This window comes from Citrus clementina, unplaced genomic scaffold, assembly GCF_000493195.1.
Source record: "Citrus clementina cultivar Clemenules unplaced genomic scaffold, Citrus_clementina_v1.0 scaffold_1, whole genome shotgun sequence".
Classification (NCBI taxonomy): domain Eukaryota; kingdom Viridiplantae; phylum Streptophyta; class Magnoliopsida; order Sapindales; family Rutaceae; genus Citrus; species Citrus x clementina.
Window position 1 is genome coordinate 22837063 of NW_006263303.1, and position 25009 is coordinate 22862071.

Below are 25009 nucleotides of genomic sequence, written 5' to 3' on the forward strand. Positions count from 1 at the left end.
TTGCCATCCGCAAAATCTTTGTATAATTGTGTCATCTCATTGCCCAAATCATCGCAGCGAAGGAACAAAAAGAAAAGAGAAGAAGAAGAAAGGAAAAAAAAAAAGAAATCGATCTGATGGCAGCTAACAAGCTCGTAGCTCTCTGGAACCACCCCGCTGGTCCTAAAACTAGTACGCTCTCTTATTTCTGTTCTTGTTTGTTTTCTTTTTTGAACTTTTTCCTTTTGTTTATAGATGGCTGCTTGGTCGTATCAAATAAATGAAATTTGTGAAAATTAGTTGGATTTAAAAAAAAAAAAATTGTGTTCTTTGATCAATCAATCCGAATTGAGCGACGGTTGTTGAAAATTCTTAAAAGAATTGTAAATTGACATCTGGGTGTACGAAATTGTATATGATGATTAGTGTTTAATCCTGAATTAGCCCCTATTAATTGATGGAAGTAATTGATAATTAAGGAATCGTGGAGTGAAATTGAGTTGTGTGTTTACTTATTTTATTTACTCCTTAATTTAGTATATCTCAGTAGAGCTTATAATTTTGGCAGTTCATTTTTGGGCTCCAACATTCAAATGGGGCATCAGCATAGCAAACATTGCAGACTTTTCAAAGCCACCAGAAAAGATCTCCTATCCTCAGCAATTAGGTGTGCCTCATTAGAAATTTTGAAGTTATGTGGTCCTGCATATATGGTATTTTAACGTCTTTCCAATACAGCTGTTACTGCTACCGGAGTTATTTGGTCGCGCTACAGCATGGTGATTACTCCGGTATGTTTACTTTCTAGCTTTAGAGAAAGATAAAAGAATTGCTTTTTGCTGTAGAGATATTATGCCCTCTAAAAGTTGGAACTTTGCACACTGTTGTTGTGCTACATAACGGCATTGGTTGTCTCCTTTGTGTTTGTTTATCCATCATGCTAGCAGTTTGAAGTTTCTTGACTGATCAACTGTTGGCTAATTTTACACAAGCTTTTTTCATCTTTGTTTAGTTTATCTCCAATGTTATATTCCAGTTCTCCGTCTAAGTGTGGAATGATGATCCCATTGGGGAATCTAGATATAAAAATTCTTTCTATTATGTGCAAAGAAATCACTGGCATAGTGTGATTGTAGGATACTACATTTTGTTTAAGATATGTTTGGGAACAATTCTAATACTATATTACCTCCTGAGATTGTAGAAAAACTGGAACCTTTTTAGTGTCAACGTTGCAATGGCTGGGACGGGCTTGTATCAACTATCACGCAAAATCAAGTAAGTTGGACATCGAAATCTTGAATATCGTGTATGATTGTGGCAATAGCTTTGATGTTATTCTAATTGTATGTGAAGAATCTGTTTGGAGTCAAATTCTGCTTTCAAGGTATTTCTCATTTTGATGGTTTACAAGTCATTGTTCTGAAGGAAAGGAAAAGAAATTGAAACTGTTGTCAGATTTTTTTGCCAGTGAGAAAATATAAAGAGTAGACCTTCCAGTTTCTGAAACTAATTGAATCATATGCGGTGACTGAGGTAAAGTTTTTCATGTTCTTTTCAAGCCAAGAGAGCTTAACATTCCAATCATCTTTGTTTTGTTCTCATTAATTTTCAAGAGCTGGGAAGAGGCAGAAGTCGGAACCCTTGTCAAGGTTTTATCAGTTCTTATTATTATATTGTCCAAACACGTAATTGTCTCCTGTTAGGCCTAAGATACCATGATAAAATGAAACCATAGGTAGATGAAGTGGCCCTACTCTGGTTTGTTTTATTGATATTATCCTGAGCAAGCTCTCTATTGTTAATCCGATTCCTAGTCAACTTGTTCCGTTTGAGTTAGTCTTAAGGGCTATGCTTGTTGCATCGCCTTTTTCCTGTGAATGATATTGTAACTTAATGTGATTGATCTATATTATGTTTCTTTTATAAATTTTCAGGCATGATCTCCATATGATCTGAATGCTTTTATCTTTTAAGTCTTATGCCAATGATTTACTACTATAAATTTTCAGGCAAGATTACTTCTCCGAGAGCACCGAGATAGAGGCAGCTGCAGTGCAAGAATGATGATGCAAATTTCCTAAAGCCTAAACTTGTACCATTTTTCCTTTTTTCTTTTTGCTATTGTGAAAAACTGAATGCATTTCAAAAATGCTATCTTCGTTTGCTGTTGGATTGGTTGGTGCGAGTTGTCTAACGGTGCCAAATTGATTGTAATGAAAATGAAAATTAATATGATTACCTTAAATATATATGCTAAACATGTTTATGATCATGAGTTCTTTTGTCCTTTTTTTTTAAAGAGTACATGGACTGCATGTTAGGTGTTAAACCGCGTTATTGAACCTGAAAATTTCCATTCTAGGTTCAAAATTGATAGAGATTTCAGGTTTTCCTTTTTAGGCGGTCTTTTGTTTTTAGGATTTTTAGATGTCTGCTTATCGTTCTAATTGCAGGTTTAAATTTCCCAGTCGGCTCTTTTTCTGGGCGAGATTTTTGTGATTAACAACCACTTTGCTTATGTTTATAGCTAGAGGAACAAACTATCGATTTTGGTCAATTTAGCTTGAAAATTCCATAAATATTAATGCCAAATCAAATTCAGTTGTAAATGCTAACGGGTTGACCTTGTAGCATTTGTTGAAATATAGTCATTTAAAATTTATTTTAGGGTTACGAGAAGGCTCTTGAAGCATTGTTTTTCATCTATTCACAATTTATATACATATATGAATATTTTCAGCCTTTTTTTCTATTTTTTTTTCCTTTATTTATGTAGGTAGAACCCTAGGATCTACGATCTTATCAAAGTGGTACTAGAGGATCGATCCAGATACTGCATGGCTCCTACAAAAATATCACAAAAAGCCAAATTTGACGCAATTAGAATTTAGAGGGAAGAATAAATGGAGGGCCTGAAGTAAAAATTGCTAAAGAGACGGCCGAAATAGAAGAAATTCTTACAGTCATAGCTTAAGCAGTTGCCAACTTGTCACCAGAGGGTCCTGTAGAACTGCATGGACAAAAATTGCCTTAACAATAAATTATAAAAGTGCCTGCACAAAAATTGCTTGAACAAAGGAAAAAAAAAAAAGAAAAAGAAAAAGAAAGAGTTACCTCAATCATAATTGCCTAGGACAAGGCATAACTTTAGGGCAGGGGAATGTTAAAGTCCAATAGAATTAGGATTTTAATTTTTTTTTTAATTTAAATGAAGAATTCTATTACTATTAATTTGTTTTCTTGGAGGTTTTAATAGGTGTCTAGAATCCTATAAATAATTAATGATCTAAACTTTTGGGATTGAAACAATCAAATAAATTAGTCTTTTGACAAACTGGAATTGTTCTTTCTTGCTCGACCGTGGTGAAAGGGATTCATAAGAAAATGGTCATATGTTAATTTTATTGAGGGGCGGATCATGAGAAAAAGCTTCTCGACCCTTCCTTCCAAAACCTAACTTAACTACCTTCGGGACAAGACAATAATACCCCAAAATGAATAAATGATTCTTCAACAATCCACTTCACCGGTTCACAAGGGCAATTACGTCTATTCATAAAATGCCCTAAAACCCCAACCTTTCCCCTGTAAGTCTCTTTTCTTTCTCGCCACGCACTTATTTTCCCTCTTATTTCCTCCCGTTCTGTTCCCCATCCCAATAACAAAAAAATCCAATCTTTGCCCCTTAAACCCTAAATTTTCCTATTCCAAAATTAATCTTCCAGTTATTCTTTATCTTCCTCGCTGATGATGGCCTCTAGGGTTTTGTCACGCGCCACTCGGTGCGTCGGCCGACGCGCGTTACTTCTTGTTCCTACTTCGGGGAAGCAACATTCACCTGCTCTCTCAAATCAGTTTCATTCTCTTGTTTTTGAATCTCCCAATAAGGTAATAAAAGAAAGTTTCACTTTTCACTCGTAATTTTGAATTAGGGTTTTGCCAGGGTTTAAGGCTTTTTTTCTAAATTTGACTATTTTTCATTCAATTTGTGTGTGTGTGTGTGTTTTTTTTTTTTGGTTAATTGAATACGAGTTCCCATGTGCTTTCCGTTTATGTTATTAAAGTTGGGGACTTTTATCAAGTTTCTCTATTTTAGAGATTAGACTAGTGTTTCTGATAAATCACAGAATTGCCTGAATTCTATAGTTTTTGGGATTAATTGGTCTATCTGTGTATGAATGAGAAGGTGCTTCGGGATTGATAAGCGTTGATTTTTATTATGTATGTAATCAGGGTTTTACTCGGTAGGATAACTGTTTTTCTTTTACAATTTATTGGGATTGATATGAATCAGCTGGATTTATTTTCTCTCTTACATTTGATTCCCTCTCCCCCCCCCCCCCCCCCCCCCCCCCCGGGAAAGCCTCCTGCTGTTAAGCGTCTTAAGTATGAATATGAGAACTTACAAAAACTGAATATGAGCAGACTTTTTTTTTTTCCATGCATTTGAATATTATCCATACTTGAATGCTTCTTTGATGTTTTCTTTTCTTCCTTTGTATGGCATATCTTCAAGTTTGACATGCAAAAGCTTGAGTTATATGATTGTTTTCTGTGTCAGTTGACACAGGTGTCTCTGTTTCATCAAACGACACTCAATTCATCTATATTTCAACGATTTGGATTTTCTTCGGCATCCCCTGAACCTAATGAAAAGGAACAAGGGAGTGCTCCGGATAATAATGGTGCTGAGTTCCCCAAACCAAACAGAGATGCTAAGGATTCTGTAGATAATAATGGGGCTGAGGCCCCCAAACCAAATGGAGATGCTAAAGCTTCTGATGAAGGGATGGAAGCTACTGATCGAACAAAAGAATCAGGTTTTGATTCAAAACCCCAATCTACCGTGTCCCAATCTAATAAAAGGAGGAGAAGAGTTTCTAAACAAACTGCATTTTCTGATTCAGATTCAGAGAGTGAGATTGAACTTTCAAGGGATGATTTGGTGAAACTTCTGAAGGAAAGAGAAGAGCTTCTCATGGCAAAGAATGAAGAGATGAAGCAAATGCAAGATAAAGTTCTCCGTTCTTTTGCGGAAATGGAGAATGTCAAGGACAGGACAATACGTGAAGCAGAGAATTCAAAAAAATTTGCCATACAGGTTTCTTTGTTAGCATATTGCCTCCTTATAATAAAATTAACAAGACCTGTTGATATTTTTTGGTGTTTTATTTAGAATTTTTACTCTGATGTTTGTTGTTTTACAATTTTTTGCAGAATTTTGCGAAGGCCCTACTGGATGTTGCAGACAATTTGGGAAGAGCTTCTTCTGTTGTTAAAGAAAACTTCTTAAAGATAGATCCTTCTAATGACACTGCTGGAGCTGTGCCACTTCTGAAATCGCTTCTGGAAGGTGTAGAAATGACTGAGAAGCAGCTGGGAGAGGTAAAATTTTATTATTGCTTTCCAAGTCATGTTTCCGCATCACTGCCTCCTGAGCACTTGTACGAACCAGGCTGTTATGGTTTGATGTTCATCCATCTCTTTCTAGGAAATCGTTGATTTTCTACATTTTATTCGATGAGAAGGGAGGAAACAAAATCAGCTTGCTTTTATTTTATGAATCTTCTCTGTTCTATTTTATGCTTGTCAACCTTTTGCATCTCAGTGTGCTTGACATGCTGGATTTTGAGACATCAAGAGTAAATTGGAAGTTGAATTGGTTGCTAACTGTTTCCTGAACATTGTGCTTTTAGGTATTTAAAAAGTTTGGAGTTGAAAAATTTGATCCTATGAACGAACCATTTGATCCACACAGGCATAATGCAATGTTCCAACTACCAGACAATTCCAAACCTCCAGGCACTGTGGCTCATGTTCTAAAGGTATAATTTAAATTGATCATTTTTTCCTCGATTAACTATATAAATATTGCATTGATTGCTTATAATGTTGTTTGACATAGAAACCGTTTCACTCAAGGGAAGAAACTATATAAACATTGTTTTTATTTTTGTTAGAAATTGAATTATACACTTGCTTAATTGATGTGGTTGAATGTGAATATTTAGACCAATCTTTGTGATTTGTGTGAAAGTGGGTATGATTTTGTTCAATTCTCATAGTCTGTTTGCTGGGTTAGGAATGCTTATGGTCAATATTTCATTTTAAAGTGTTGTCCAAGACTTATCAGGCCATGGGTTTGTGATACATACATATTCTGTTCTCCAATTTTGCAGTCGGGATACACACTCTATGAGCGAGTTATTAGGCCAGCTGAAGTTGGGGTTACTCGAGCAGTGGAAAATGATCGTGCTGAGAATAATGATCAGGCATAAAGACAAAGCTCATGAAGTCCCCATATATAAATTTTGGCCTCATTTGTGATTTGTCGGTTGAGAAGAAAGAAGTACAATGGTTTTCTTGTTAGATTAACCTCAAGTGCAGCAGAGAACACTTTTTCCTCCCCCCTTTTCTTTGCACCATCTCTTATCAAATCTCTTGTTATTTAGACATAATAATGATGCTACAAAGATTGTGTTGGTGCTTTCTCATTATTGTTAATTATTTCAAGCATAGAGATAGTTTTGAGCTTTATAAATGCCGATAGGATCAGAGATCTGGTTTCATTCCTCGCAATTGTCATTTTATACTGCTTTGTAAGTTTAGCATGTGACTTGATTTGTCTAATTTCATTATAAGTTCTGAGGATGATAAAAAAATGCAATAGGCTAAACTGTAATGCGGAGAGAATGACCATACCCAAGGTACCTTGAAATTTTCTTCAAGATTTTTTGTCCAATGTTGGTAATGGGTTTCTAGAGCATAACCAACAACTGCCCATATAGCATGCCCAAAAAAGGTGTCATATTGCACATGCTTCATAGTGCATATATATACAGACGGTAGACCAAGAACAAGATCAAACGTTCGCTTATTTGCTACGAACCTATCTAGATACTATATACCTAGATATTAAGACTACATCTTAATTACAAACTAAAGCATAGCTTCCTGTTTAACAGTTAACAGTGCACAGTGATGATGTTATGGCACTAAAACAAGTCATCAATAGCTGACTTAATCAGCTGATTGTCTTTTATGTGGCTGACAGAATCCTGGTCGTCACTCCGGCCTCCCAAGCACAGTCCCACCTCCCAATCACTCATGTTCAAATCCTGCACAGCAAAGAGAATAATGTATTATTGCGACATGTAGTTCAAGCTCCATAAAGTACTTATATGCATATAGATGCTTCCCTTCCCCCCACTTAGAAGGGGAGGGATTTTACCATCATCAAAGTTCATCACAAGCTAAGGCAGATCCAAAGAAGCAACATAAGTTCCGTTAAATTTTAAAAATTTAAAAGAGAAGGGGGTGGCTTGGTGTTGGGGGGAGGCTTGGTGTCATGGTGGATTAGTAGCTGTAGCTGTTTTGGGCAGGTTCCAATTAATTCATTTGGAACGGGCGCTGTGTAACTCAATATTTTCTTTTCAAGATAAGCATCTTCCATCATTCCCATTCTTGACAGGTTAAGCCAATGTAAAGGATGCAATTAATTAGAAGAAAATTCTAGCAAAACACAATATATGTTTTATAGAGTGGAATCATTTGGAAAAGAAAACAAAGAAAACACAAGGAAACTTTTGTTACCTGACTTTCTTTTGTTAAAGTTTTGTCTACCTTCACTTCATTGGTCTCAGAATTGGGATGCCCATTAAGCATGTCAGTCTCAATTTCTCTAGCTTCATCCTCATCCTTCTCCAAACCAGCCTTCTTCTGTTCCTCTAGAACAGCAACCTGCACAATACGACAGTGATCAATCAATGCTCAAGACAACAAACAAAATGGAAACATCCCAAAAATATAATGTCAATGAATTGGTACGAAATGATATCAACATGTTAAAATTCTTCCTACTTTCATGATCCCTTACTTCAGGGGGGGGGTGTTTGGAAAACACTTCCCGAGCATTGACAAACACAACCCCAGCAGACCCACAATACTAATTTAGAACCTCCCACATGAGAACACTATCTCCTAGCCACTGAACCAAGGAGCGTCTCACATCATCACATCTTCCACACTTCTAACCTTTGCAAGAAACTTCTAAACCAGATTTATCAAATTAAGCTATGTAAAAAGATGTACTACATACAACTCAAGAAATGATATCATTGCACTGCAAACTTAAATCAACCATCCACCTTTGAGTAGAAGTTTTGAACACAAACCAGTTATACTAGAGTACTAGTAAGCACTGGAAAGTGAAAATATACCGAAATTTAAAAATAATAAACAACACAAACACCCCCCCCCCCCCCCAAAAAAAAAAAAAATAATCCAACATCAAGCAGAACCCAGTATTTAGGTAAATCGATGAGTAAATTAATAATTAAAAAGAAAGACATAATTAAAAAATTAATAATCCAAAAAAATAATTAAAAAGGAAAGAAAGCAAGCAAAAAAAATCAAACTAAAATTTCGAGAGTCATCTAGAAAAAAGCCAAGCAACCAACTTTCTCAGAAAATATTACCCCAAAAAAAAAAGGAAAAGAAAAATTTAAAAACCCTGCTTAAACCCCTAGATAAATTAATAAATTATCAACTTACTGGAGTGTAACGGAACCGTCGCTTCGGCGGCTCCTCCGGTGTGGCTCCGTTATTATCAGAGGAGTTCGAAGAGAGTGGGGTCCACTTACAAAGAAGCAGAGGAGCGCCGTTTATGCTGTTGCTGTTGTTGTTGTTATTATGGCCGTTGGATTGGCTAATTGTGGACGGGGATGATGACGACACGTGGACCCACCTCTTCTTCCATTTCCTCACCGGACCGTTGAACACCGTCTGCGTCGGGCCGTACCGGGCCGAGGCCCGACCCATCCTGGACCCCACTCCTTCCATCTCTCTTTTTTTTTTTTATCTCTCTCCAAGTTCCGAACTTTTTCCGATGGCCTGACCGGTGAGATTGAAGAGAGTTTAGCACGTGTTGTCAGTGATGCTAGCTACTGCCCAGCTCAAGCTTTTGGCTGTTTCGCTCCTTATATAAAGCTGAATTCAATGAAGATCAGATGTTACGATGTCGTTTTGGCAAAGCAAAGTGGCCTAACCGTTTTTGTTAAGCGCCAAATGGTGGAGTTTGTCGGTTCATTGTACCCTTTGTCTCTTATTATTTCGTAGATAAAAAATTTTTTAAAAAAATGTTTAATGTTTGGGAAATCAAGGTTAAAGTTGATGGTATTTGTAAATATAGTTATTTAATTAATAAATTCGTGTAAAAAAAACATGTTAATATTAATTAAATAAATTATAATTAATTTAAAATGAAATATTACATTTATTAAAATAATTAATTCTATACTTTTAAAGTCTAACTAACTAATTCGACTTAGTTGTCAAGTCACAATCTTAATAATTAAATAAAATTAATCTTGATGTCTAAATTTAGATAATTTTATCACTATACTATTTTTGTATGCCTTCCTACAAACTCTTTCATTCAATGAAGTTTAGCTTGTCATTTAATAAATTACATAATTTTGTATTAGTTAATATTCTAAGGGGCAAAAGCGATGCAGCGTTTGGGTGTTAAATAATTCAATTCTAAAATATTAAAAAAAATTGAATGTTATATAACTAAAGAAATTATTTGTTAGAGAAGTATTGCGTTACTCGATTGGAATAGAGATTGATTAAAAACTAATTAAAACACATCTCTAATATTATAAAATTTATTAATTATTTTAACAATATAACAATTTACCCTTTCGTTGAAGAACGTAAAATTTGGAATAATCCACGTTGGGTGAAGGCGTGAAAGTAAGACCAAGCACCTAATTGGAAGAAAATGTAAATACGCAAAACGCAGCGTATTAACTGAAAAGATATTAAAGATACGAACACTATCTTCAACAACGATCTCTTAGAGAAGTCGAGCTCTTTTTTATCATCACACAATAAACCGGGAAAAAAAATGGAGCTTTGCATCACCAACTCAACAAGAATCCTCAACTTGAACTCTCTCAACAGAACAGGGCTTCCTCTTTCTGTTTCTCTAAAGAACTCAACTGTTGAGTTCATGAACCAAAACTACTTCAATTCTCAGAAACTGTCATCATTTTCCCGCCAAATTCACTTATATCTCCATCAACCTCAATTTCATCGAAGCCCAGTTCGTATCTTTGCTTCTTCATCCTCCTCGGTGGCTCTGGGACCCGAGAAGGATCGGCTTCCGGCTGATATCGAGGTCACAGAGAGTCCAGAACCCAATTCGACAGTGAGTTCCCCCCCCCCCCTTCTCTCTCTCTTTTTGTCCATTTTTGTTTATAGTTTCTTGTTAAATTTGCGACATTTTTCTTTTGTGTTTCTTTATATTGTCACCTTAATTTTGAGGTTTTATTTTTTTGTATTACTGGGTATTTTTCTGTTTCGCTTGGTTTAAATTCCATAGGTTGTTTCATTACTGCATTTTTTACTATCTTACAAGTTTTAATTCGTTTCATTTCACATATGAATATGTTTCTTTTGTTTTATCAATCGCCTTAAATTATGATCAACACTGAAGTTTTATCAGTTAAATGGCTTTTCGTTCACTTCATTCTCTGAATTTGTTGTAATAATATTGTTGCTAAATGTTACTGTGTCATATCACCGCCTAAATTGTGTTGTGTGTATGTATGTTTTCTTTAATTATATTATTATTTTCTATTAATTCTTCTTGACTATCTGTGTCTTGGTTGATATTTAAGTCTGCTTTGTTATGTAGTTATGGGCTTCTTTTTTCTTTTCTATTCTTTTGGTAGTCTCATTGTGATTTGTATCTTTCTATGTTTCTATTTATGCAGGTGAGGCTGAGTGTAGAAGTTCCAGAGGCGGTATGCAAGGATAGCTACAAAAGGGTCCTTAATGAGTTGATGAAGCAAGTCAAGGTGCTTGTCTCATTTACATGTGAATTCCTGTTGAGATGTAATAGATGATTGTTAACTTGTGTAGGCAGGAGTTGAATTTTGGACATGTAACTAGTTTTGTCCGTGCAGATTCCTGGATTTCGTCCTGGGAAGATTCCAGAGAGTGTTCTTGTAGGTTTTGTTGGGGAGCAGAATGTTAAAAAGGCTACGGTTGAATCTATTCTGAAGAGGACCCTTCCTCATGCCATGACTTCGGTATTTTATATCATAGTCTCTTCATTTCTTATTTTATCCGAAAACAATTCGAATTTCTTGTTGTGGAATTATATTGCTTAGGTGACTGGAAGGGCTTTGAGAGACTCCGTCCGCATTGTGACTAAGTTTTCTGAAATGGAGAAGAACTATTCTTCTCTCAACTCTCTCAGGTTCAAGCTTGCTTTTTCTTCTATCATCTTCATTGTACTGTATTGCAACTTTTACCTCTCAATTTTTTGTCATGGGCTTGTAATTTTAAGCCTATCGACGTTTCTCGACTTACATGCAATAATATGGATTCTGCTTGCTGATTTGACTTGTGCTCCAGTTATGATGTGCTTGTCGATGTTGCGCCTGAAGTCAAATGGAATCCTGAAAATGGATACAAGAATTTGAAGATTGTTGTAGAAATAGATAATGACATAGCTGCTCAACAAGCTGCTGAAGAAGAATTAAGACGTCGCCATAAGTCCCTTGGATCACTGAAAATTGTCACTGACAGAGGACTACAGGTACCTGGTTGAAATCACTCTAGTTCTCCCTATTTAATGTCTTTTGTACGTGAGGCATTAATTGTATGCTGTAATAACGAACAGCAGTTGTTTATGTAAAAGGATTGGTAGGAGTGTCAATTTTTAGCTATTTTAATTGTGATGGTTCGTCATTTTTGTTAAATGGAACTTATGGGTTGTTTCTAACTTTCTATGAAATAAGAATGTTAGAGAACAGATGCTTGGATGCTTACAATTGTACATATTTGTAAGACTCCTCCAGACCTTATTTAATCAATCTATTTTAGTAAGAATATCAAGTCCGGCCTAACACTGAGGGGAAGCCAACTTAGATTTCATTTTTCCATTAGGGGCCCAACTCTTTCAATAGAATAAGAGTTCTATGCGGTCACCATTAAAAGGGAAAAATTGCAGAAATATTGCTTTATCTTTTCCTAAAGTAGAGGAAGATGTTCATGGCTTCCACCTTTCAGTAGGTTTGAGAAACTGACTTTTGTTAGAACATCTTATTTGATGATTTATGTATTTGTTCCTTTTTAGATGTTATTGTACTCATCATATGTGTAGTAGATGTATTTTTCCTTTCACTTTCAGTTTAGATTTTGGTTTTTGCATTTTGTTGATAGGAATTGAGTTTATAGTTTTACAAGTCTTATTAGACAAATTGAAATCGAGATGCGTTTAAAAACTTCTTTCTATTATCACAAGGTTTGTATGTTACAAGAACTTGACACTTTCACAGGTCGGTGACATTGCAATCGTTGATATATCAGCAACAACAATAGATGAAGATGAATCAAATGTTCAAAATATTCCAGATGCAGAGACCAAAGGTTTGCCATTATCAGCCTGAATTATGTTGCCCGTATTTCATTTTTTCCATTATCCTCCCTGCTCATTGCATTTCCTACTATATGCTAAGAAAGTTAGATGAACTAGTCTCTAACTGAACTACTTCTAAGAATTTGTTTTTCTTCTCTTTGAAAAGCTCCCTTGTATGCATGTCAGTTGTTCCCTTCTTCCGAAATGTGTTGATGGGCATATCTTTACCATTGGACCCAGTGTACTATCAAGTGACTGCATCCTCATTTCCCTTTCTTTTGCAGGATTTCATTTTGATACAGAAGATGGGGACAAAGTTCTTCCAGGTTTTCTTGATTCTATAAGTGGAATTCAACGAGGTGAAACAAAGTCCTTTCGACTCGCATTCCCTGAATCCTGGAGACAAGAACATCTTCGTGGTGTTCAAGCTCAATTTACTGTGAGTTTCTTCCTGTTTTATAGAGTTTAGCACCATTGTTGATTAACAGGATTCTATAAAGCAAGATTAATACGAATGGAAGGAATCATGTCTAGAATATGTCTAAGGACATTTTCTTTTCTAATTTCCATTTTCTTTTCAGGTTGAATGCAGAGAACTGTTTTATAGAGATTTGCCGAAATTGGATGACTCCCTTGCTGGAAAGCTTCTTCCCGGATGCACTACCATAGAGCAGGTAAACATTGCATTAAAATCATAGGAACAGTTCTGGTTCGATGTATTCTTCCATTGATGATTTCTGCTGCACAAATCTGCAGGTCAAGGAAACATTATTGCAGAAGTGTCGAGAAGTGGAGCAAACTGCAAAAGACCAGGCGACTGATAATGCAATTCTAGACCAGCTTTACAAGGTTATTTGATGTAGTGAAGTTGCAACATTTAGATTGGATTGATTTCATGAGGTCTTTAATTGGTGCTTCCCTTGGATATTGGCTTTGTACAGCGAGTCAATGCCTGGCTGCTGTTCATTTCTTATGGGAACATTATCGTCAAACAAAAGTATTGTTATTTATGTGCCAGCCATATATTATAACGTCTTTTACTTACTATATCGCAATCTTTGTTAATGTCAGATGGTGGAAATTGATATTCCTCAATCCTTGTTTGAGGAACAAGGAAGGCAGCTTTATGGGGCTCAACTTTTGCAGATGCAGGTCAGTACTGAGTGTTTTTGTTTCTATAGGTACCCTAACCCATTTGATGGCCTTGGATCCTCGAAAGATTAACCATTTTCCATGATTTGATTTTGCAATATCTCTTTGCAAGAACTAGTTCTCATTCCAGCACTTTGTTACTACAGGCAGGTATGAAATTGAACGAACAGCAGTTGGCTGCTCTATCAAGCCCAAAAGCAGTAAAAGAGTTTCTGGAAAACCAGAGGGAGAACATAACCAATGTGATAAAACAGAATCTAGCCGTCGGAGATATCTTTAAACGTGAAAATTTGCAGGTACGTATGTGTCTCTTGCTAACTTCTGGAACGCCCTCAGGAACATCAACTCTTGAGATTCATTATAGAAGTAAATGTATTGAACATTGCTGCAGTTTTCGACTGAAGACTTAGTCAAAGAAGTTGAAAACTCCATTGCTGAATTAAAACAACAGAAACAAGAATATGATGAGGATCGCGTAAGAGAACAGGTTAGCACATTTTCTTACGTGGGGTTAATCTTTTGTGGCATAATGCAGAGTCATAATTCATCTCACATTTCTTGCTTCTGGAACTTATTACATAGGTGCAAGACATACTCGAAGGAGCTAAAGTTCTCGAATGGTTGAGAGAACATGCAGAAATTCAGTACATAACCAGATGAGAACATAACCAATAATATGAAAAGGAGCTAGAGTTGGCAGGAGCCGGATACGAATTGCATTGCAGATGCATTGGTGTCTCTGCAAAATTTTGTATTGTAGAGACTCGTTGTATAGCAATTGTTGTACAAGATAGTTATCGACAGAAGTGTTTTTGCTGTGTTGGGGTTTTAGAGAGGATGGTTCATGATCAGCCCAAAATGCAATTTTGGTCCATCTAATATGAATTAACTTTCTTAATACTAGTTACCATGTGAGCGGACAGTTGAATTTAGTTTTCTTGTAAATTTTATCGATTGAACCAATTAACATCTGCTTACAAAATCTGCATTTCTTGTTACTAAGGAGATCATTAACTAAAAAGTGAAAAAACAAAGGTCAATTTGGTCATCACGTGTCTACAAATTCAAGATAATCAATCACATTAGGGTCTAAAACTCGCATGATAGGCATAGCTTTATGAATTACATATTTATATTGTATGGTGTGTAAACATAATAATAAATAACATGAAAGGACAAAATGCATGTGAAGTGCTTTTGGCTTGTTCAATGCACCAAACAAAATCCCATACATTCTCTGCCTAGGCCACATGAAGCAAGCCCTACAAAAGTGCTTCTATTGGTCAGTTGTGTGATAATTTTCGACAAACATCATCTCATCTCTCCTGCGGAAAGAAAACTATCCATGTTGGGTCAGTGTCTTTTCAAATTAGAGCAGTCTCAAAATTTTCATTTTGCATCACTTTGGTAAGTTTCATTTAATTAAATTAAAGCAAACCACTAAATTAACAGTGGCGGATCTACAGTTGGGGTACGCCAGGCTGTAGCCTGAATGCCTGATCAGGAAAAAAATTATTTAAACCCCTAATGTTTTTATTAAATTTATGTAATAATAAAATTTTTATTTTATTTTCATAAATATTCCTAACTTAATTACCCTTATATTTTTCATTAATTTTATGTCATAGTAAAGTTTTATTTTATTTTCAAATATGTCCTTAATTAATTATATTTTTTTAATTGAAATTAGTGACTTATTTTATAAAATGATTAATTTATATATTTATTTAATAGGTTGAAAACATTAGAGGGCTAATGTTATTATTGTTTTAGTTTATTTTAAAAAAATTCTAATTGAAAAAAAAAAGTGTGTCAATCTAATATAAAGTGTCACTAGTATTAAAAATACTTACAAAAACAACATGCAATAGCAATTACCAACATTTTCATAAACTTTTTATGTGAATTTTGAGTTTTCATTTAGTAGTTACAGTAGCTAAGAGGACAAGTAAGAAAATAAAATTTGAGTATTTTGAGAAGTTTTTGGTAGAAGAATTATCAACATCTGATTCTTCAAAAGAGAGTTAGAGCGCCTACCAAAGAAACAACGACATTCATATATGTTTTTACTGGATGAGTTTCGTTTATTATTTAAACTTTTGACTAACAATATATTTATAATTTTAAAATATGAATAAATTTTAGTTGTTTAATTTATTTAAACTTGTTAATTAAGAACTTCACTTCAAACATTAAAGTTTTACTTGCGAGTTTTAATTGATTGTAATTACATATATTGATTTAATTTAGCATAAAATTCTTAATTGATTTATTAATCCTTCTACAATTATCTGTTATTATAGGTTGCAATGTCGGATTTCATAATTAAAAAATAGTGTTTTAGCCCGAAGTAATATAAATTCTTAGACCTACCCCTGACTAAATATTTTAATATGTGATTTTTTTTAAGGAAAAAGAGTTATATTCACTTGTGCATTTTTATCTTGAAAAAAAAAAGTCTCCTAAGAAAAGCTTCTCAAAAGATATTATGCTAATATGTTGTGCGTATTTTTAATTTCATCATTCATATTTGTCAGAATACTTAATATGTAGTGAATTTTTATTTGTAAGATTGCCACTTTCCCTATAATTTCTTTCGGCTTTCAACAATTTTTTATAATACCTTATTTACTTTATTAATGTAAAAATTTAATAAATAAATAAGAGTATGACTATTGTCACCCATCTAAATACCTCTTAAAACCCCTTTAATTATTTTACAATTTTAACCTTTATTAAAATTACATAATAGAACAATTTCTAATTAAACCTCCACTCAAAAGTCAAATATTTTTTCCCTTATAAAATCTAACATTTTAGAAATTAAAAAGGTTGCTTTTTCCTCTAATTTTTTGCTAAGGAATTTACCACTAATAACTACAATGAAGAGAATGAAAACCCATTATTTTTCCTTTTAAATGGAAGAGACCCCATTGTTGAAATGAGGTTTAATAATAAAAATTAGAGAATGGGGTTTACACAATAAATTTCAATTAAGGGTATTTTTGTTATTGACGGAGGTGTTAAAAGAATTATATAATTTTTTAAAATATTTTAATGGGGTTAATTAAGAGAATGGGTGTTAAGAGATATTTAGAGGGGTGCCAATAGTCCCACTCATAAATAAAAGAAAAAGTGACTTGTTTATGGTTGAGATTATTGAAGAAGCTTTAATGTTAATGTCGTAGTAAGATATTGTGAAATTTGTAATGAATAAGTTGAACATTAGTAAATAGAAAAAAAAAAAAAAAACAACAACAACAATCCCTCTTTTTACTTCGATGGACTTCTCATCTCACACAAAGTTAATGTAGCTATAGAATAAAGCAAGAACTTAATTGTTATCATCAAAAGGTATTTCAATTGCAACCTTATTATATATTAGTTTCTTTTTGGATTTAGATACTGCCATGTTTTAGCTAAGGATACAATGTGGGACAATTGGGTCCAAGCCAAATTAAAAAAAAAAAAAAAAGGAGAGAGAGAGAGTATAATATATATAGCAAAATCTTTACATGAGATTCCAAATAATAATCAATGAATTATTATGAAATTTAGATGTTCAAAACCTAATTCGTGGTGAACTTTCTCTTGTCGAGTATTATGACTATGCATGCTCATGATATTATTTATGCATTGAGATAATGACTGCTTTGTTTCCTCTACGTGACACCTAGCATCAAGCAAGCAAAACAAAGCAATGGACCATGACTTTTTGCTTCCCAAATATGGCATCTCATTTTTCTTTGTGGGCACAAGCTCTTTAGCATTAGCATTCATGTGAACCCTCCTTTTCAATTGGGTCACTATTCCAATGCCCTTCTTTTCTAAGCTTAACCTCAAAAATGCCCCTTTCTTTCCAATTTAAACTTGTAAAGAGAATACCAATAAGCCTTTGGTCCAGTGGAAGAATCTTTGCATTTACAATGTTGAGTGCAAGAATTCAAACCTTCACAAAAATATTTACGGGGATTATTTACAATCTTCCCTCAATTATCAAATAATTGAGTGGGGCCAGTCTATCCCTCACAAAATGTGAATGGAGTGGACAGCCCTCGAATATTTGAGAGGGTTTGAAGAATTTAAGCAGCGCTTCAGAGGAGTACATGCCACGAAGAAAATCCCAATTGTAGAATCTGTTTGTAAATATTAATTGTATTACCCACAATCCTGTATAACAGTATTAAAAAAAAAACTTGTAAAGAGTATGTTACCAATCTCTAATAGTGGTAGCAAAGGCTATATCCTTGTCCTAGTGTAGAAGTGTTTTCAAATAAGTGCTTTTGATGGTATTCAAAATCGTTCAACCACCTCTATTTTTTAATATATTAGATGATGAATCGAAAACTCAACATATTGTCTTATTATTGAGCATCGACCCTCATTGTCAAATTCTTATCCGACCATATGATCCAGGCGCAAAAAAAATATTCAACCAATCCTTCTTCAAATTGCATAAACTATCAAACCCGTTTAAAGATCTTTTTTTTTATATTTTATTTTATTGGGTCACAAGCACCATCTACGTACTTACTAATGTTTATAGAAGCATGTATAATTACGCATTTAAGGTATGTAATTCGTATTTCATCAATAATTATTACGTTTTATGTCCTAATTTGTTTATTTTTCTCTTAACGAATTAGAAATTCAGAAAGTATAAATGCATAAACCCATATCATTGTTGTGAGAAAAGCCAAATGGAGCTCAAGCAATTCACCAACTCAAACTCAAATAAATACAACAGTCTTTGTGGCCTCATTAATTGTGATGACAGGTTAGAAATTTGATGTTCTCTTAACCAATCTGCCCTTTTGAACCCCCTTTAGTGCTTGGTTTGTTGATTGATCCAACGCCAATGCTGCTCCCATTAATCCTTTCTTTTTGTTTTCATTCATAAAAGTTTTTTTTTTTTTTTTGATAATACGAGACTATTGCTCAAATTATAATTTATATTACATGAAAATATAATTGATATGTACAATCATATATATATATATATATATACTGAGATCTATTGACATCAATGCTGATATGACACTGCTCAAATTTGTAACATTCTCAAATATTCGAGGGACGTCAACTTCTAGCCTGAGAGAAAAATTACCTTCACTCAAGCTTTAGGACTTCAAGAAAGGACATTTAAATTAAACCTCTACAATGCGTCTACGGAGGCTCAAACCACTTCCCTCACATTCATAAAAGTTAAATGCATATATTTACCACTTTTTTTTTCTCTTTTAATCTTCTTTAGGTTAATTAATTAAATCTAAGTTAACCCATCAATTAATTTAAGGAAAAAGTACATATTTCTATCCAATACAACTAAAACTCAAATAGATGGTGATACTTACACACTTCAAATTAAAAAACGCTGTATTTAACTCTTTACATTAACAATTTAAATTATTTTGTAATGAAAAAGTCCACATTGTCCCTAATCAATTTAAGTTATTGTATCATGAAAAAGTCCATATTATCCCCAATAAATTTAAGTTATTTTACAAATTAAAACGAAATATCTTTTTGTGTGTGATATGATAATATTTTCTTTCATAAATTAAATTAATTTCCTTATATAGGTTTTCTTTTTTCCAATATAGAATTTTGGCATAACATAAGCTATTTGTGTATTTGATCTTCTTTTAAAGTTTTATTTCATGAATAATACAGTAATCTTATTTAAATAAGATAATATATATTTTCTCATGGATAATATATAAAATATGAAAAAAAATTTACATAAATTAGTTAATTAACCCAACTTATTTAGACAATATTGTCATAACACATACATAATATTTTATTTTCATGAATATTTTACATTTATAAAATAACTTGAATTGATTAGGGGCAGTACGAACTCTTTAATTGTAAAATATAAGAGGTTAAGTATAGGTTTTTTTTTTAATTTTAAGAAAACAAGTGTCATTGTCCATTTAAATTTAGGTGTAAGTGTTTCTAATTTATATTTGAAGGAATATCAAAGATTTTCCCATTAATCTAATTGTCGGTTACTTTTTTCTCTTCTTTCTAGTTGCTGGTCTTTATTAAATACTTTCTTTTGTCGTAATTTTGTCACAATTTTATCATTTCGATATAATTTAGTAGAAGATTAAATTATTTAAAATTATAATAAATTGATAAACATTAACAACATTAAACTTTTTCCTAAAATTTATTGGTATCACACAATTGATAGTTTGATCGCCGGTCAAGACAACACTCAACACTCAACACTCAACAGCGCTAGGAGTCAACTAACCGGACAAAAACGTCATTTCAACTTGACTGACAGTGTCAATTTCGTAGATAACCCTAAAATCACGGGCAAATAACTACAAGCGAAATCGTCTAAGACAGTCAGATAATTGTTGTAGTATAGAAAGGGCCCCACTGAACATGTCTCTCTCTGAATCCATTTCCATTTCTCTGTCCTCTCTTCGCTCACTCTCTCTCACATCTCTTTTACACTACACAGTACACACTTGAACCAAAGAGAAGGAAAAAAAAAAAGGAAAAAAATAAATAAAAATTAAATCTTTAGATCTGATACCATAGAGACTGAGTTTCCCTTCAGAAGCCTTCATTCAAGTTCTGATCTTTGTAAGCAGTTTCTTTCTTGTTCTTGTTTTGGTGCCAAATGTAGCTTTTTTTTTTGGTTTTCTTAATTTCTTGATTTTAACTGTTTCTGGGTTTTTGCTTTTCTTGTTTTGGGAGTTATTGAAAGAAAAAAAAGATCTGGGTTTTCTTCAAGTTGAGTGTTGTAGTACATTTTGTCCGAGAAGAAGGTTCTTTGATGACTTGAAGTTTTGTGGGGATTAGGATCAGTAAGTGTGTTCGGTGTTTGTGAAGTTGAGATCTTGTTTTTTGACGTTATATTTGAAATGGTAGGTGATTTTAGGTTGTGTAACTGTAGTGGGTTTTAAGCGAAATGAAGTGCATGGCTTTGTTTGGTTGATTTAAGTGTGGGTAAAAGTTTGTGGCTTTGAGAAGAATGAGTAGTCTTATTATAGATGCCGGATTTTGATGGTTGATGAGTTTGGTGTATAATGAGTTACTGTGTCTATTTGGTGGAATTTGGTTAGAGTGAAGCTAGCTTTACTTGGTTTCTGCTAGGCTATGGGTGGGACACAATTGTTTGAAAGTTGTGGATTTTTCTAAAAATAAATAAAGCCCCCGCTTGGTTGCTCAGACAATGTGGGATCAGGGAAGAAGTCGATACTTTAATTGATTCAAATCTATGTTCTTTTCCTCGTTTACATGATCTAAGATCACACCAATTACGTAAATATTGGCAGGTTTTAACTGAAAAGTGGCTTTTAATTCATTGGCTAGGAACAGTGATTTGGTGAATAATGTCATACTTCATATTCACAACAAGTTGTCTTTCATTTCATATTTTTGGGTTTTTAAAATGTAAATGCCAAGCAATTGAATGGATTTGAACATAGGGTTTTCATTTGGTATTATGGTTGTCCATCCAGTGGGAACTAATTCCTTGATCTTTGGTTATCCTGAATCCCATGCCATCTACTGAGTACTGACTAGTTGATTGTTTTCATTTGTGACTAATCTAACAGTTGTATGTTTTACATTTCCACTGAACTAGTTTTACTTGCTGATCAATTAGGTATATAGTTTTGTTTGCTATTCCTTGCTTGTGTTGTTTATCTGCACTGTTTTAGAAAAGTATCTTGCCAACTGGAAAGATGAAGTTTGCATTTGGTTACAGTTTGACGTGGGGTAGGCTGTAGTGGCTACGTGAATGGCGGTGACAGATACTGAAAACCCTCTTCTTGGAGAAACCACTTGCAGTTCTTTACTGCACAAACTACAGGTAAGTTGTGTTCTTGTTCTTATTTTCTGTAGTTCTCATAGTTCATGTTTGTGGCATAAAAGAATTGCCACTCAACTGATCCAATTTTTGCCATAGGAAATTTGGGATGAAGTTGGTGAAAATGATGAGGAAAGGGACAAGATGCTTCTTCAGATAGAGAAAGAATGTTTGGACGTGTACAAGAGGAAGGTGGAGCAGGCAGCTAAGTCAAGGGCACAGCTTCTTCAGGCCTTGTCAGATGCCAAAATTGAACTTGCAAGTCTTCTATCAGCTCTTGGTGAAAAAAGCATTGCTGGACTTGGAATCGTGAGTAATTACTTAGTTTTGGTCTTATATTTCACAGTCAAAATGTTTGAGAAGTGGAAGCATTTATGTTGTGAGATATAATCAACCCGGTTACTTACGGATTTCCTTGGTTTTGTTGCAGCCAGAGAAGACTTCAGGGACAATCAAGGAACAACTTGCGGCTATAGCACCAGCACTTGAACAGCTGTGGAAACAGAAAGAGGAGAGGGTGAAGGAGTTTTCGGATGTGCAGTCACAAATTCAAAAGATATGTGGAGAAATTGCTGGGAATTTGAGCCTTGGTGATCAGGCACCTTCAGTTGATGAGTCTGACCTAACCTTGAAGAAGTTGGATGAATATCAAGCCCAACTCCAGGAACTTCAAAAGGAGAAGGTAAGCATTTCCTTTCTATAAATAATAAGGTACTTGATGACAATTTTTCTGGCATCTGATGTCTCATATGCATGGAGGTGATTGATGCTAATTGCTACCTGAATTTGCAGAGTGATAGGTTGCACAAGGTCCTTGAATTTGTCAGCACTGTGCATGATCTCTGTGGGGTGCTTGGCATGGACTTCTTCAGTACTGTAACTGAAGTTCATCCAAGCTTAAATGACTCTACTGGTGTGCAATCCAAAAGCATTAGCAATGATACCCTTGCTAGGCTGGCTAAAACTGTGCTGGCACTTAAAGAAGATAAGAAGCAGAGGCTTCATAAGGTATATTTTAAAGCTTTATGGTTCATTCTGTTAAGAGTGCATCTAAATCTCACTTGCATGACACGTTGCAGCTGGTTCTGCTAGATACAAATATTTCCTAGTAGAAACAGAAAGTCACTGAAAATTCTGCCTTTAATCTTATTCCTACTAATGATGAGGAGCTGGGTGTCTGTGTTCTTTTTAGTTCTACATTTCAAGTTCGTTCACTATTACTTTTCGGTTCAGTGGCTATTTGTTTCCATCTCTTGGCATACAGCTTGTTGCATTTATATAATTTCTTCATGTTCTGTGCAAGTGACATTAAGTATTTGATACTCCCACAGCTTCAAGAATTAGCTACTCAGCTAATTGATTTGTGGAATCTGATGGATACTCCCTCAGAGGAACGGAGATTGTTTGACCATGTTACCTGCAACATATCAGCTTATGTAGATGGAGTGACTGTCCCTGGCGCTCTTGCTCTGGATCTGATTGAGCAGGTATCAAATCAACAGTGTCCACAAAATCATGTTGCAATTAAACTTTTCCAGCTGTTTACTCGTTATCTTGTTATTTCGTTTTAGGCTGAAGTTGAAGTCGAAAGGCTTGATCAACTGAAAGCTAGCAGAATGAAGGAAATTGCTTTCAAAAGGCAAGGCGAACTTGAAGAGATATTTGCTCGTGCTCATATAGAGATAGATCCGGTGGCTGCTCGAGAAAAAATTATGACACTAATTGACTCTGGGAATGTTGAGCCTGCTGAATTATTAGCTGACATGGATAATCAGATAGCCAAAGCTAAAGAAGAAGCTCACAGCAGAAAAGAAATTTTGGACAAGGTTGAGAAATGGATGTCTGCCTGTGAAGAAGAGAGTTGGCTTGAAGACTACAATCGGGTACTTAGAATATCTCTCTTCCTTCCTCTTTCTTTCCCTGTGCTTCCATGCATACCTGTGCATGAAAGTGGATGTGTGGATCCATGGGCTTGTCTTTCCTGTTAAATATGTAGACCTCATTTACTTTTTCTTCTTTTTAATTATTTAGTCCATGGCTGATTTTGGTTATGTCAACTTTCAACCTTACTGACGTTGGCTTGCTGAAACAGGATGAAAACAGGTACAATGCAAGCAGGGGTGCTCATTTAAATCTCAAGCGGGCAGAAAAAGCTAGGATTCTGGTCAACAAGATTCCAGGTATGCCTAGAATTCCAGAACAACCTTGTTATGACAATTGAGTTTAAGATAGGGGTAGTGTGTTTCAGAGGGAGTGGGAGTGAGTTTAGATTGTGAATGAATTTCTTGACCAGTGAAAGTCCGTTACTTATAGAATGTAAATGTAATGTTAATGGAAATCATGTGGTGATGCAAGTGAATGTATGAATAGGTCTGACTTGTGTCCATGGTCCTAAGAACATCATGATGCTGCCACGTGTCCTCTTCTAGTTGTGTATATGCCAGTTGGTCAGTTAATTCTTTGTACTAAAAAGTGTCCTTTTTTTTTTTCATCCAGCTCTGGTTGAAACCTTGGTTGCCAAAACTCGGGCTTGGGAAGAGGACCATGGCATATCATTCACTTATGATGGAGTCCCGCTCCTTGCAATGCTGGATGAATATGCCATGTTGAGGCAGGAAAGAGAAGAAGAAAAGCGGAGGATGAGGGTAAGTTTTATTGATTGATTGGATTAAATCATCTTTAGTTTTATTTTTTCGTCCAATCTGTCATTTTCAACAGCTACATTTTGTGGTTATTTCTTGTGCTAAATGTTGTGTTATAACTTTGGATTTCATAGGAATCAAAGAAGTTTCATGAGCAGCAAAGCTCAGAACAAGAATCCATTTTTGGTTCAAGGCCAAGCCCTGCACGACCAGCCGGTCCAAAGAAGGTCGTTGGTCCACGCACAAATGGTGGTGTTAATGGAACTCCAAGCAGACGACTATCACTAAATGCTCATCAAAATGGCAGCAGGTCAACAACTAAAGAAGGGAAGAGGGAAAGCACTGGCAGCATCAGGCCAGCTGCTCCCGTCAACTACGTCGCCATATCGAAGGAGGATTCTGCATCCCATGTTTCAGTCTCCGACACAGTTCCAGCTTCACCGTGACAATAAAGAGAGAGAGAGAGAGAGAGAGAGAGAGAGATAATTAGTAAATTTACACACCTGTGATATGACTGTTGTTATTACTAGATCTGTTGTAGTAGGGATAGAGACCATGAAACACTCAAGAAGTGACTGGAGAGTAAACTGCTTTTCCTAGCTGTGTATGTTATATGTTGTTATAAATTTGGCTTTTCTTATCAGTCTCTTGAATCATGCTTTTTATTTTGTCAAATCACTTGTGAGTTGTAATGGAAGTCCCTGTGGGCTGTGGGCTACAGCACCTGCCACTGGCAAATGTGAGTTGTAATGGAAGACCCTGTGGGCTGTGGGTTGCAGTAGGTACCACTGGTAAAATGTTCATTCACAAAATATTGGGTGCTTAGTGGTACCGCTTTAGTACGGAGGCAAGAGTATTTTATGTTGTTGCAACAAATCAGCTTTCAACATGACTTAATGCGATGCCTTCTTTTTCAAAAAAATAAAAAAAATGTGAACAACATTACGTATATTAATGCATCTT

At 34.8% G+C, this 25009-nt stretch overlaps 5 protein-coding genes across 8 annotated transcripts; 4 read left to right on the forward strand and 1 right to left on the reverse strand.

Annotated features, from left to right (window-relative positions):
- Positions 1-32: 32 nt before the first annotated feature.
- On the forward strand, positions 33-2254 carry LOC18054352 (mitochondrial pyruvate carrier 4). The gene is made up of 5 exons (XM_006452393.2): positions 33-171; positions 548-646; positions 718-770; positions 1184-1257; positions 1992-2254. The coding sequence occupies exons 1-5, from the start codon at positions 117-119 to the stop codon at positions 2044-2046; spliced, it is 336 nt and encodes a 111-aa protein (XP_006452456.1). The 5' UTR covers positions 33-116; the 3' UTR covers positions 2047-2254.
- Positions 2255-3292: 1038 nt separating this feature from the next.
- LOC18054353 (grpE protein homolog 2, mitochondrial) lies at positions 3293-6554 on the forward strand. 3 transcript variants are annotated; one of them, XM_024192387.1, is made up of 6 exons: positions 3296-3870; positions 4544-4802; positions 4884-5083; positions 5200-5367; positions 5679-5807; positions 6162-6554. In XM_024192387.1, the coding sequence occupies exons 1-6, from the start codon at positions 3730-3732 to the stop codon at positions 6258-6260; spliced, it is 996 nt and encodes a 331-aa protein (XP_024048155.1). In that variant the 5' UTR covers positions 3296-3729; the 3' UTR covers positions 6261-6554. The 3 variants fall into 3 exon arrangements, with proteins under 3 accessions (XP_006452457.1, XP_024048155.1, XP_006452459.1); XM_006452396.2 differs by having other exon boundaries at positions 3297-3870; positions 4890-5083; XM_006452394.2 differs by having other exon boundaries at positions 3293-3870; positions 4544-5083.
- Positions 6555-6675: 121 nt separating this feature from the next.
- LOC18054354 lies at positions 6676-9055 on the reverse strand. Of its 2 annotated transcripts, none has more exons than XM_024192388.1 (3): positions 8536-9055; positions 7606-7722; positions 6676-7100 (listed from the first exon to the last, which is right to left on the reverse strand). In XM_024192388.1, the coding sequence occupies exons 1-3, from the start codon at positions 8821-8823 to the stop codon at positions 6978-6980; spliced, it is 528 nt and encodes a 175-aa protein (XP_024048156.1). In that variant the 5' UTR covers positions 8824-9055; the 3' UTR covers positions 6676-6977. The 2 variants fall into 2 exon arrangements, with proteins under 2 accessions (XP_024048156.1, XP_006452460.1); XM_006452397.2 differs by having other exon boundaries at positions 7576-7722; positions 8536-9054.
- Positions 9056-9813: 758 nt separating this feature from the next.
- On the forward strand, positions 9814-14465 carry LOC18054355 (trigger factor-like protein TIG, Chloroplastic). The gene is made up of 13 exons (XM_006452398.2): positions 9814-10195; positions 10764-10847; positions 10956-11081; positions 11163-11251; positions 11410-11593; positions 12336-12426; positions 12700-12854; positions 12997-13089; positions 13172-13264; positions 13487-13567; positions 13714-13863; positions 13959-14054; positions 14150-14465. The coding sequence occupies exons 1-13, from the start codon at positions 9893-9895 to the stop codon at positions 14225-14227; spliced, it is 1623 nt and encodes a 540-aa protein (XP_006452461.1). The 5' UTR covers positions 9814-9892; the 3' UTR covers positions 14228-14465.
- Positions 14466-19973: 5508 nt separating this feature from the next.
- Positions 19974-24689, forward strand: LOC18054356 (65-kDa microtubule-associated protein 1). Its single transcript, XM_006452399.2, has 10 exons — positions 19974-20173; positions 21303-21407; positions 21504-21713; positions 21835-22086; positions 22197-22412; positions 22736-22891; positions 22976-23287; positions 23497-23584; positions 23901-24049; positions 24181-24689. The coding sequence occupies exons 2-10, from the start codon at positions 21336-21338 to the stop codon at positions 24490-24492; spliced, it is 1767 nt and encodes a 588-aa protein (XP_006452462.1). The 5' UTR covers positions 19974-20173; positions 21303-21335; the 3' UTR covers positions 24493-24689.
- Positions 24690-25009: the final 320 nt, after the last annotated feature.

Bases quoted from the DNA above. Each gene is read 5' to 3' on its own strand.
- LOC18054352 (XM_006452393.2), top strand. From the start codon at position 117: ATGGCAGCTAACAAGCTCGTAGCTCTCTGGAACCACCCCGCTGGTCCT. The intron at 172-547 runs GTACGCTCTCTT...TAATTTTGGCAG, and splicing joins CCCCGCTGGTCCTAAAACTA to TTCATTTTTGGGCTCCAACA. The intron at 771-1,183 runs GTATGTTTACTT...CTGAGATTGTAG, and splicing joins ACAGCATGGTGATTACTCCG to AAAAACTGGAACCTTTTTAG.
- LOC18054353 (XM_006452394.2), top strand. From the start codon at position 3,730: ATGATGGCCTCTAGGGTTTTGTCACGCGCCACTCGGTGCGTCGGCCGA. The intron at 3,871-4,543 runs GTAATAAAAGAA...TTTCTGTGTCAG, and splicing joins TTTTTGAATCTCCCAATAAG to TTGACACAGGTGTCTCTGTT. The intron at 5,084-5,199 runs GTTTCTTTGTTA...AATTTTTTGCAG, and splicing joins CAAAAAAATTTGCCATACAG to AATTTTGCGAAGGCCCTACT.
- LOC18054354 (XM_006452397.2), bottom strand. From the start codon at position 8,823: ATGGAAGGAGTGGGGTCCAGGATGGGTCGGGCCTCGGCCCGGTACGGC. The intron at 7,723-8,535 runs GTAAGTTGATAA...CGTATTGTGCAG, and splicing joins GACGGTTCCGTTACACTCCA to GTTGCTGTTCTAGAGGAACA. The intron at 7,101-7,575 runs GTAACAAAAGTT...TTTGCTGTGCAG, and splicing joins CTTTAACAAAAGAAAGTCAG to GATTTGAACATGAGTGATTG.
- LOC18054355 (XM_006452398.2), top strand. From the start codon at position 9,893: ATGGAGCTTTGCATCACCAACTCAACAAGAATCCTCAACTTGAACTCT. The intron at 11,252-11,409 runs GTTCAAGCTTGC...CTTGTGCTCCAG, and splicing joins TCTTCTCTCAACTCTCTCAG to TTATGATGTGCTTGTCGATG. The intron at 14,055-14,149 runs GTTAGCACATTT...CTTATTACATAG, and splicing joins AGGATCGCGTAAGAGAACAG to GTGCAAGACATACTCGAAGG.
- LOC18054356 (XM_006452399.2), top strand. From the start codon at position 21,336: ATGGCGGTGACAGATACTGAAAACCCTCTTCTTGGAGAAACCACTTGC. The intron at 21,408-21,503 runs GTAAGTTGTGTT...TTTTTGCCATAG, and splicing joins CTTTACTGCACAAACTACAG to GAAATTTGGGATGAAGTTGG. The intron at 23,288-23,496 runs GTACTTAGAATA...TTGCTGAAACAG, and splicing joins GGCTTGAAGACTACAATCGG to GATGAAAACAGGTACAATGC.